Source organism: Schistosoma haematobium, chromosome 1, assembly GCF_000699445.3.
Source record: "Schistosoma haematobium chromosome 1, whole genome shotgun sequence".
In the NCBI taxonomy this organism is placed as follows: domain Eukaryota; kingdom Metazoa; phylum Platyhelminthes; class Trematoda; order Strigeidida; family Schistosomatidae; genus Schistosoma; species Schistosoma haematobium.
Window position 1 is genome coordinate 92,914,998 of NC_067196.1, and position 12,023 is coordinate 92,927,020.

Consider the following 12,023-nt stretch of genomic DNA (forward strand, 5'->3'; position numbering starts at 1 on the left):
GCACATTATTCAGATGTTCATTTAGTGAACTGCTAACATCTAACTGGCGATCACTCAATATTTATCGCCAGGACCGACGAAGAAGAAAAAAATGGAAACTTGTTGAAATACTTTGTGCTGAGAATTCTATATTGTACCAAAAATATAATATTGAATAAAGCTGATAATAATAATAATAATAACAATTGATAGAAGTTATTGAGTGGACCCAAGACAATTAATCTGTATCTACCAACATGACTCAGGTCAACAGTCAATTAGATCATGGAGTAATGCCATATTTTGGTCTGAACTTCCACTAGCTTTCTTTCAACTTACTCATACACCAGTCTGTCAAGGTAGTCAATGCTTGGACACAAGTAATACATGTCCCAACCACCTCAGTAGATAAAAACTTACCAAACCATCAATCGATTCGTCATCTATAGCTAGTGCTCGTCCTCTAACCTCACGATTGCCGTCACACTTCGGTGCGGCCAGCAGCAAAACTTCAATTTCGGATCATGAGTTTGTTGCTCTTTGTCTTACGGTTCTCTAACCGAGATGACTGGGACGGTAGGACCTACAGATAAAATGGTTCAGCCAACACGACACGACTGAATCATTACGATCCTCGAGAAACACGTCGAGGTAACAGATATGGTCGGGAAAGTATATATATATATATATAGTTCCGTGGTAAAATATAAACACAATGAATACATATTGTTAAGTTGGTCTTACATTGTTCCTACTCGTTCCTTTTCTACTATTTTGTATATTGCCTTATACTACTTATTTATATTCAGTAAGCAGTTGTATTCCCAACGCAAGTTGTACTGTAATATTCTGAAATCTTAACATATACTTATAACGTTTATTGTACTTATCATTGTATTTATCGTTATAATTACTGTATCTTACTCACTGTAACGGGTATCTACCGTTTTGTGCATTTGTTTAAACGCAACAGTTTCCATATTGTTTGCTCTTGGTTCGGGTTTCGGTTGTTCGTAAACTGTTATCAAATTTAGACACAGCTATCAGCTGTCCTTTGTACTATTGAAGCCTTTTTATTTTCATTCTTGACGGACGCGTTCAAACGCCTAGACAACTCACAAGTTGAGGTTTGTAACTAAATTTTGTTTATTATTCAGTAAAGAACCGCTGTTGTAGACAAATCGTTGTTTTGGAAACTTCGGTTTTGCGCGTATCTCAATCGGGTGACTTGGATGCTTCGATAAATCTAACACATATAATGATGCAGTATCGAGATCATAATACTAGGTTATAGGACAAATAACAACAAAAATTGTACAACTTCAACCGGATGTGTTTCAAACAAAAGGGGGTGTGAATGGAATAAGATCATTAAAATATTTTTCGCTATAATAACTAAAGGTTTTAGAAGAATTAAAGTGAATGAAGTAATATCAGAAACAATTCTGAACGAAATCATGGGGATGAGAAATAACTAAAGAGGGGATTTTCACATTTGAAATCAATTAAATGAAATGGCAAATTATTAAGAACATGTATAATTATACCCAACCAACCCACTTCCTTCGATTCATGACTTATTCCGATACCGAAGTAAGTCAGATGAATGGTAAGGACGACCAAGCTTGAATGTAGCATCATTTCATTAAGTCGATGATCGTTGATCTCAACGGCCATGGCCGTTTGAACTGTTGTCATAATCAATGTTATAGAATTTTTCTTCACATACGGTATTTATTTACAATATTCAGTCTATTAAATTTATTTACACCCTTGCTATATTATATTAATGTGTCTTCAACAAAACTTCTAACTAACCTCTTTCATGTAAGTAATTTAAACCCATTTTGTAATTATGTTTTAAATATCATAGGTTGTAAGCAGCTGATGAGAACCAATGAAATAAAATGAATTCATTCTATTCTCTTAGAATTTTTTCTCTTGCTCTTTTCAAAATGATGAAATTACTCTGATATTTGTTTTGATAATTTCATCTCACTGTGTTGATATGTTATGGGAAATTTAAAGAATGGACATATGTGCTAGGGTCTATGTTTCTCATGAGCAACTATTTGAATAAAACTACATCAGACAGAGATGAGTCTATCGTAATAGATACAACAATCATTGACTGATACAGTTAAAAGATGGTGATGTTTAAGATCAACAAAAAACTGCCTAATAATGACGATTTTATTCTTTATAGAAATTTAAAAAACCAAACAGAACAAATTATACAGATAACTTTGACTGACCATAAATATTAGATTTTGGTTCTATTGTTTTATTCTACAAATACCTACTTATATTTGTGTGTTATAAAAAATAAACAAAACAATTATGAATTTTCCTCAAAGAGTAAATGGATACTAAATTCCCTCCAAAGTGGTAGACATTTTCTGGTTAGCGTTTTTCTAGAGAGTTAGTTTTCTACGGGATGGGGTCGCTAACCCCATACCCAACTCTGCTCCTTTACCCGGGCTTGAAGAGCTACAGGCCATAGACATTATGGATTAATATTAATCAAAGGTATCGGGTTTTATCAATTAAAATTCAAAAATAATCAAGTAATAGATAATAAAAATTAATATTTTCACATACAGAAACTTTTAGTTATCCAATGAAGATTTTTCAATATTTTTGAATGGTCGAATTTACGTAAACGACGAAGTAGTAACTGTAAAGCATTAAGAAATATTTATTAGTATGGGGGTCATGGAGATAAATGAGTTTCAATGAAATTATGAGTTCAATGAGAGAGAAAAAAGATCTATTCAGATAAATTATTAAACAGTAACTTACTTTAAAAAATAATTAGTGGTAACAAGTAGAAACATTCAAGATTAATAACTTTTAAAAATAAAAATTTCTACCGGAAAATATACAAGCCGATTGAAGTCTAAAATATATGAACTATTTGGATGGTAACTGAATGGTATCAGTGTTACAGAATTTTCGCTAGTCCTGAAGGTTCTAGGTTGAAGTTTCAGCTCTGTACAGTAGAACTATCTCAGTGTTTGCATTGAAGATTCTGACTTTGATATTAGTTGACAGTGGTTATGAGTTCCATATGTTGTTGGCTGCCAATCCTCTCTTCGTCTGCATCTGATCTTCGTTGTTTATTGATGATGCTGACTAGGTATATGAATTTTTCCACGTGTTCCAGAGTCTCCATCAAGTGTGATTGGGTTGGTCCTATTCGTGTTGTATTTGAGGATATAACGTTTTCCCTTGTGCATGTTGAGGCCTACTGATTTAGAGGCTGCAGCTGCTACACTGGTCGTCTTCATCTGCATTTGTTGGTGTGCATGGGATATAAGGGTCAGGATATCTGTGCCTTGACTTTCTCAGTTCTCGTTTGGCCGTTGTCAGTTACTGTTTTCTTGTTCTTCCTTTCTTGGGTCTTGTTCAGGGTTTCCATAGAGATCCAAATCTCTCCCCATTTTCGTTCCTTTCTCCCAGTCAGTCCATGTCGTCCCATGATATCTGGATACTCGGTGTTGCCCATTCCCAATTTGGCGTTCAGTTCTCTCAAGATGGTGAGATCCTATCTTGGGCACTTCACTATGATTGATTGCAGCCTCTCGTAGAACTGATATTTATCGTCGTCGTTGTTATCATTGGTTGGTTCATAACACAGGATAACGCTCATTATAATACCCTCCTTTTCAGATAATTAAAATAACCCATAGTGTCATTGAATAAGAAAAAGAGAATTCAGCGAGGAAATTTTTTCTTTTCGACGAAATCATTCCAGCTGAAGAGGAAATTAGGAAAAGACGATGGAAATGGATAGGACATACATTACGCAAATCGTCAAACTGCATCACGAGGCAAGCTCTAACTTGGAATCCTGAAGGGAAGCGGAAAAGAGGAAGGCCAAAGAACACATTACGTCGGATAATAGAAGCAGATATGAAAAGGATGAATTACAACTGGAAGGAGCTGGAAAGGATTGCCCAGGACAGGGTTGGATGGAGAATGCTGGTGAGCGACCTATGCTCCTTCACGAGGAGTAACAGGTGTAAGTAAGTAAGTAAGTACATTCGTATATATAGTTATATGGAAAATGTATGTCTATAGAAGGATAGAAAGGATTGTATCACACAAAAAAATGGATTCGACAATAAATAACAAATGAGGTTAACGTACTAATCAAGTGGTAAGGAAGAACAAAATTTATGGGTCAGATAATAGTCCAATTGATAGATATGAAGGAAAAACGACAAAACAACAAAGGTCATAATAATAGACTGAATAATAATCAAGAAAACTTGTAAAAGGTAATAATAATAAATGATTAGAGTTTGAGGTGCAAAATATTAATTTAAAAATATAGATAATAATAAAAATGCAGAAAAAAACACCTAGAAACATACCCATTAAGGGAATTAGGGCCAGGGAAGGATGAGAGGTTGAACAAATCGTTTGTGCACGCAAAGTTCAGGCTTTAGTTTGTGGATTGCCAATGCCTCTGCGGTGCATAAAATATTTATTCGAACCCCCCTTCGATCCAGTTCCTTTGACTCTGTAAACTATCTTAAACGAAGAGTCTTTTGGAGCGATATGTCCACAGTTGATTAAGTGCTCCTGTATCGAACTAGTGATTGTTTTTCGTTCCCCTTTCAAGAGCCAAGCCGGATAATGTTCCGAGATGCGTTTGGATAATGATCGCTTTGTGTGTCCTATGTAACACCCCACATGAGCAAGTTATTTACTGTCGAATCCATTTTTTTGTGATACAATCCTTTCTATCCTTCAATAGACATACATTTTCCATATAACTATATATACGAATGTACAGCTTAAGTAAATGATTTCGTCGAAAAGAAAAATTTTCTTCGCTGAATTCTCCTTTTCATATTCAATACCCTCCTTCTTTGTTTTGAAGGATATTTTGGTGATTTTGGATGCATGAAATTCCCATCCGACATGCGTTTTTCGCGCTTCTTTTAATAACATTAGTGCAACTTCTGGTGCAGCAAGGTAATTTATTTATGTCCTGCATAAAACGTGACCTCTCCCGAAACCAATCATTTTTATCCACTAATTTTGTGTACCGTTAAGTTGTATCTCCTTATTTACGCCGCCACTCGAATGGTACTCCGGTCTCCCACATTCTGTGGACAATCCATTATCCATAAGAATTGTTGCTTTGGTTATACGAAGGGACATCGGACTTATGACTTTCGAAGAATCTTAATTTTCACCAGGAGACATCACAACTTTTCTGCGTGAAGAACCTTCGACTCTCTGGGAATAGCTTAAATATTTTTAGCAATTTTTTGTAGTTAGCATTTTTTAGCAAACTTATCTTCTACCATATGAATTTGCCAACCCCATGATTAACTCGCTTCCTTTATTCGGGATCGTGGCTGGCAGTAACCCTAGAACACCCGGTGGAGTTGCGATATTTAATAGGTGAACATTAATTGACACAAAAGTACAGAGATGACCATAGACTATCGACTTTCAGGAAATATTCAAGAATGAAAGGATAAATAAATCCAATTCTGAATTGGTTAATGACATATATATATGTATGTATCTCACTTCTGAAAACCATGAAGGTTGAACATGATCATTAAGTGCCGGATACATAGGACGTTGGTCTTCCATTGCACGAATACAGTAACAAGCAATGCCATCCGGAATAACTTTTGATCTCAAAACTAGTAAAAAAAACCACAGGAAAAATCAATAATCATCTACCGAAACTAAATTGGATTAATAGCTCACGACTGATATGATGAGCCAATCAAGGAGCCTAATGAGAAAGTCGATCTACGGCAATCACAAGTGACCTAAATAAAAAATACATTTCGTTGGCTGAGAGATAGATAGATTTCATAAAGATTAGAATGGTATATATGTGAATAAGTATTAGTACATTTTATTCAATAGTCCAATACCAAAGTTAATAGGTCAGCATGAATAACGAGTATTAAAAGTGCATTCAAAGACTGCAAAAAAGCATTGGTAAACATTTAAGAGTTGAAAAAATTATCTTCAAAGGCAAAAATGTGTATTAATTACTACGTGCAGGTTCTGCCTTATTGATTTAACAACCCCTTAGAAGACATTGTATTATCAAAAACCAAATATCTTATGATGCTTATCACCTAATCAGTCAGATAATACCCAAGTAGATGTATTAGTAATGTCAGATCACAAAACATACCACTATAATTAATATTATGATAGCATCTGAAATAGCATACACGTGATTATTCATCTTTTTTTTTATTGTTAATTACTGACGGAGATGACTTTGGAAGGCGTGTTACACATGTTAACCAACTAAATATTTCTCGATGTAAGAAGGTAACCCCCGAATGCCCTGGTACGGACGAGAATGGGGAGAGTCCGCTCTCTCTCTCTCCCTCTCGAAAAGCCCTCACATAGTCACGCATATACAGCCACTGTCAAGAAAGTTCTACTCCCTGCCTTCTCGCAATGGGGTGTTGTTTACGAAATTGAGACGACGAAAAGCGAATGTACGGCGCTCCAACCGGGTTGACAGATACAGAAGATCCACCTAGGGTAGTTGGAAAACCCTAATTCAGAACCAATCGTGCACATAGGCTCCAGAATCCTGAGGAAAGAAATGGCGTATGAGCCAATTATTGGTCACTGGCTACCATGGGACTGCATCCCCTAACGTTGCTCGTTTGCATTATGGATTAGACCTTTAAGTCGAAGACTCCGGGTATGGTCACCTAGGAAAAGTATTTGCTTCAGTTTGTGCACACGGGTAGTATTCCAGTTCACGCGCGAACCAATTGACTTATGTGAAGCATATGTATTCGGTGCCCATTTGTACGAATATTGATATGCTTAAATAAATAAACAAGAAGGCAGCTCAAGCGATTGAGTTATTAGAAATCTTTTACTGACAAAACCAATAGATGACAGTAGTCTGTGAAGCCAATTTTAGTTCCTTGAGTTGTGACACATGAGTAGATATTTAAAGTGGAGTCCTCAGAATAAGAGAAATCTTCCACTCTAAAAAGATACGTTCATAGCGAAGGGTGAATGGCGAGGTTCAGAATCCATTGGATGTAGACTGGTTTTGGTCAGTAATACGAAAAGTAAAACCTGGCAAACATGTTCGTCCTCTTAACCTACCACAACACATCAACATAGCAAGATGAAACCATCAGGACAAATGTCAGAGTAATACTGACAGTAACAGTATCAATGGTTATTATTGACTTTAACTTTCTCATTGTCTGTGTATTCATTTTCATTGTCTCCTGCTTCGACTTAATTCTCGACCTTATATTTGTTTATGATGTTTTCTAATTGATTGGTAAATTGGATCGATTTTGGTGTGACCACTGGTTGTTAGTTGACCATGTATGCCAAATCCCTAAAACTTCTACGGTCTTCTTTTTATTATGACTATCCAAAATCTTATCATTTCCCCATTCAAACATTTGTTCACGATTTTTCACTTTCATAGGTGCGAGCGGAATTAAATAATAGCGTTTGACAGATAGTTGGTGTTCGTGCACAAGAAGATGAATATGTATCCTACCAAAATCGTATACCTGAGCTACACCACCATAAAATCATACAAGCGTGACACGTTTTCTCTTTCTCTGTTGAATAATTTGACAACTCTACAAAGGGAAGATTTCAGACATACTCGAGTAGTAACCGATGCGCAATTTCATTATTCTGAATGTTCTATGAAGGCGTTTAAACAACTAAAATTGTATGCTGCCACCCAGCATTCACTATTAGAAAAGCGGATCAACCTAGGAATTTATAAATAAACTAAGTTTTTTCAAAATTTGAATAGTAGTATCAGGATCATAATTTTAAAAATGTCCTGCTAAATTTAGCATGAACAGACACACAAAAATGACCACTTACCGGACACTAGAAAATCCCAGTTCTCTTGAGTATGCTCAGTTAAGAATTCTTTAACCGTATTCCGATTGAGGAAAAGATGTGCATGGTTTGGTAAATCAAATGCAACACGATGAAAGAAAATTTTGAAACCATCATAATCTTTTCTGTAGGTACATGGAAATAGAACAGCGATTTTAATGCGTAATAAAGACTATAAAAAGCTAATCAGAATCATGTTGCACACTAATCAACTTCGGTCTGCGCACCCGGGCAGTATCACAGCCCATACACAAATAAAATGAAAATGACGATATTTACTGAAAATTGTATTCTCGCTTCGATTTACGGTCAAACAATTCACGCTATTATTATTATTATTATTATTATTATTATTATTATTATTATTATTATTATTGTTTGCTACGTCATTTATTCACTCTCTTTTAATCCCACTTTATGTATCCTTAGTTTTTTACTTATACAGCAGCTCGCCTATGGTGGAAATTCGGTTCGATCTAAACGTTCTCGAGTCACTGCCTGGTTGAAAATTGTATGCTACCATAAATTATTATTATTATTATTATCATTATTTGAACACATAAACATTGGTACAAGAGGGTACCAAATACATATGCGCCACACAAAACAATGAGAATTTGAGGAGAGAAAAAAAGAACAATGACGAGCAGATTATTGTGAGGTAGTGTAATAATAATTGTTATGACTTTATGTCCGGCTTTTATCACGTGATTTATCCGCTAATGGAAATACGACTTATACAATCTTAGCACGGTGCCAAGGCAATGACGTTCAACCGGTATGAGCAGCCTAGCGTCCTTATTGGTTCTATGTCCGCTTAGCCCATCCACTTGAGTACAAACACAAATACCAGCTCCCAGTATGTGAATCGAATCGAATCATTTATTTCAGACATACTGGGTTTATATATCAATCAAACAGACCGCAACGCACCATAAAATAGGAAATAACATTCATACACAATAAAGTCAAAAAGTGGCTGTGAACGTGGGAGGCAGTAGTCAATAAACTGAACATAGCTTAAGAACAGTAAACCGTACAAAAAAAACTTATAGGACAAAATAAAGCTTATAATAAGAGGAATATAAATATACATAACCTAATTATTGAATAGTTATACCAGTAGAATGTATAGATAATATTAGTCGATTTATATATCTCACAAGTTACTCGTGATTTAATCTTAGCTCGGATATAACAAATAATAATATTAATATTTTTTATTTATTTATTTCTTTATTTGAACACATAAATATTGTTGCAAGAGTGCACCAAATATATATGCGCCACACAAAACAATGAGAATTTAAAGAGGAGGGAAAAAAAAGGTAAGAAGCGTCAAAAAAAGAGAACGATAACGAAGAGATTGGTGTAAGGTAGTGTAGTAATAATAACAGTAATAATGTGGGAACGGAAAGGTACAATCAGAAGAAATCATTCAGTCAAGGAAGATACAACCACTTTTTATGAAGAAAGTAGAAGGTTACAGCAGGATCGCCACTGGCTTCTATTCTCAGCTATATCTGATAACGTCTCTAGCCACTGTGTAGTACCATCTCTCGGACCTCAGCCAGAGAGTCGTGAAGACCAACACAAGCCAATCCTTTGCAGCTTTCTTTCATGCCACGACACCATGTCATATACTGACCACCTCTCCCCATTTTCCAACTAGTCCCAGAGTCGGCAAATAATGCACGACGTGGAATTCTCTGGGGAGACATTCGTAGAACATGTCCAAGCCACAGAGGCCAGGTTTCACAAGCATAGAGCAGAACTGCTCTCACCGACGCGTTGCAGATCCAACCTTTTACAGCCAGACTAACATCACGAACGCGCCAAAGGTGGCCCAGAATGGCATAAGCCACTCTGGCTTTCACTATACGCGCATTGATCTCATCACTCATGCCACCACCAGCACTTATGCAGCTACCTAGATACACCAACTCGACTACTTCTATCTTCTCACCATCCAGGGTGAGTACAGGATTAGAATCCTGCCAGTCTTGTAGAAGTACTTTGCACTTCGAAGGTGCAAAGCACATACCATACCTACGGACACTGATCGCCAACTGATTAGATGCGGATTGCATGGCTTGGACATTATCGCACAGTAAGACAATATCATCCGAAGATATTATTATTATTATACTATCTTGCACTAATCTGGTCGTTATTGTTCTTCTTTGTTTTCTTTTACGCTCCTTACCTCCTTTTTTTCTCTTCCCATTCTCATTGTTTTGTGTGGCGCATATATATTTGGTGCCCTCTTGTACCAATATTTATGTGTTCAAATAAATATATAAATAAATAATCAACTTGACTAGAAGACAGTTTTATGGAGGAAATACTGATACTATTTAGTTGTCAGTATCCAACAATGTTAAGTGAGTGTTGCAGATGCAGCACAATCGTTCAAAGTTGAGTATTTTGACTAATGAATCAGTACTTTACTAAGTCACCGAAACAACCTGTATGATATCCATGATGTAATAAAATGGTAGTTGTACATTTTGAACTAGACAGATTGGGACTCATCATTCATGTTTTATTTGTATGCAAAACTGCTAGTGTTGACAACCTGTAGTGTCAGTTATTATGTTAAGCCCACATACCTCATTCTGGCATCCGGACAGGCCAATCTACTCATTCTACTTGAGTCATATTTTTACCGTGTTAATTATTCGCTTACCAATCTTGATTGTCTTCGTATGAGCGTGTGCGTGCACTTCTTATCCCATTCATCACATGTCTGTAACTTAATTTTGTGCGGCTATAAATATTCATGTACAAAGTATATGTATTCAAAAGTTCATTCTCGCTATTTGACTTATTGAATTCCGACTAACGTGATTTAAGTCGATGATTAAATACGAAGATAGGCGATAACAAACATTCATACGATCTACATGGAGTCAGATCCCGGGCCACTAAATTGGAGAGCTCGTCAACAAACATTGTCCGATCTAAATGACGGCAAAATAAAGGGCCCCAAAAACCACCAAAGATTCCTTAATCATAATAAAAGAAAATTTACGACCACAGGTCGTTTTTACAAGACAAATTACTGATAAGTGGTATCTCTAACTCGACAGATGATCAACGCTACTAAAATTTCTAACCCTTCATGAATTATCTTGAGTTCGTAAACAAGCTATTACTATGAAAGGTAACAGTATAAAATGGTTTTTCAGTAATAACTACGAAATAAATAAGAAAACCCGGAGAGAAATATACTTATTCAGACTAAAAGCGTTGCTATTTCATATTTAACAAAGTAACATACAATAAGACGAAGTTTATCAGAATTATGTGGTATATTTGCGCAGTACATTTCGAACAATCTGATCACACATATACTTGTTAAGACATTTTTATATGACAATTAAAAGGTCAATGAGTTGTGTGATCAGACTGTTCGAAATGTATTGCGCAAATATATCACATAATTTTGATAAACCTCATCTCATTGCATTATCGAAATTTATCAAAGCGACTAATTGTTTTAAAAGTAACATACGTCAACAGGAACAGATCAATAAGCGCTTCGATTGAGCGAGGCACATTGCTAAGCGAATTCTTTCTAACGGCATTCCAGAAAACATGTTCAATGTCAACAACACGAAATGACAATTTGTGATACATATTTTCACGAAATAAAGCACAAGCGCGTAGAACAGGGTCGGAAACATTGTGGATCGATAATATGGATTCAAGATCAGATAGAGTCCTAGATGAATGAGCGGTATCTAAAATTGGAACGATAAGTAATTAGTAATATTGTAAGTTAAATATGTAGGAAACCTTTAAAATGTGGTTATTCTTCACGCCAAAATCATTTGTATTGGATTAAAAATTGAAAAAAGCGATCTCGGTCAAGCGAATATTTAAATTAAACAGCTTGAACAATACTGGTCGTAGCAATTAAATAGCAGTTAAACCGAGATTATATTAATTCGGACAGAGAAAGAGTAATTCCTTAACAATCAACTGACAGAGAATTTAGCTGAGACCAAGTAATTAACAGATGATTGTACGGCACTTTACCTTAAATTAAAATCAGTCGGTCACATGAAACGTCGGACTTGGCATATATGTACATCGATTTACATTTCCAAACTACAATAGCATAGCGAGATAAAATTGCC

The 12,023-nt window shown here is 35.7% G+C and overlaps 1 protein-coding gene across 2 annotated transcripts in view; it reads right to left on the bottom strand.

The window, feature by feature from the left end:
- The window catches only part of MS3_00002485 (uncharacterized protein), a 66,156-nt gene that overhangs the window by 30,932 nt on the left and 23,201 nt on the right, over positions 1 to 12,023 (bottom strand). For both annotated transcript variants that reach the window (XM_051210086.1, XM_051210085.1), the window contains 4 exons: positions 11,396 to 11,624; positions 7,861 to 8,003; positions 5,533 to 5,651; positions 2,581 to 2,656 (listed from right to left, as the gene is read on the bottom strand). In XM_051210086.1, coding sequence (XP_051075579.1) covers positions 2,581 to 2,656; positions 5,533 to 5,651; positions 7,861 to 8,003; positions 11,396 to 11,624 — 567 coding nt within the window. The remainder of the gene's footprint in view (positions 1 to 2,580; positions 2,657 to 5,532; positions 5,652 to 7,860; positions 8,004 to 11,395; positions 11,625 to 12,023) is intronic.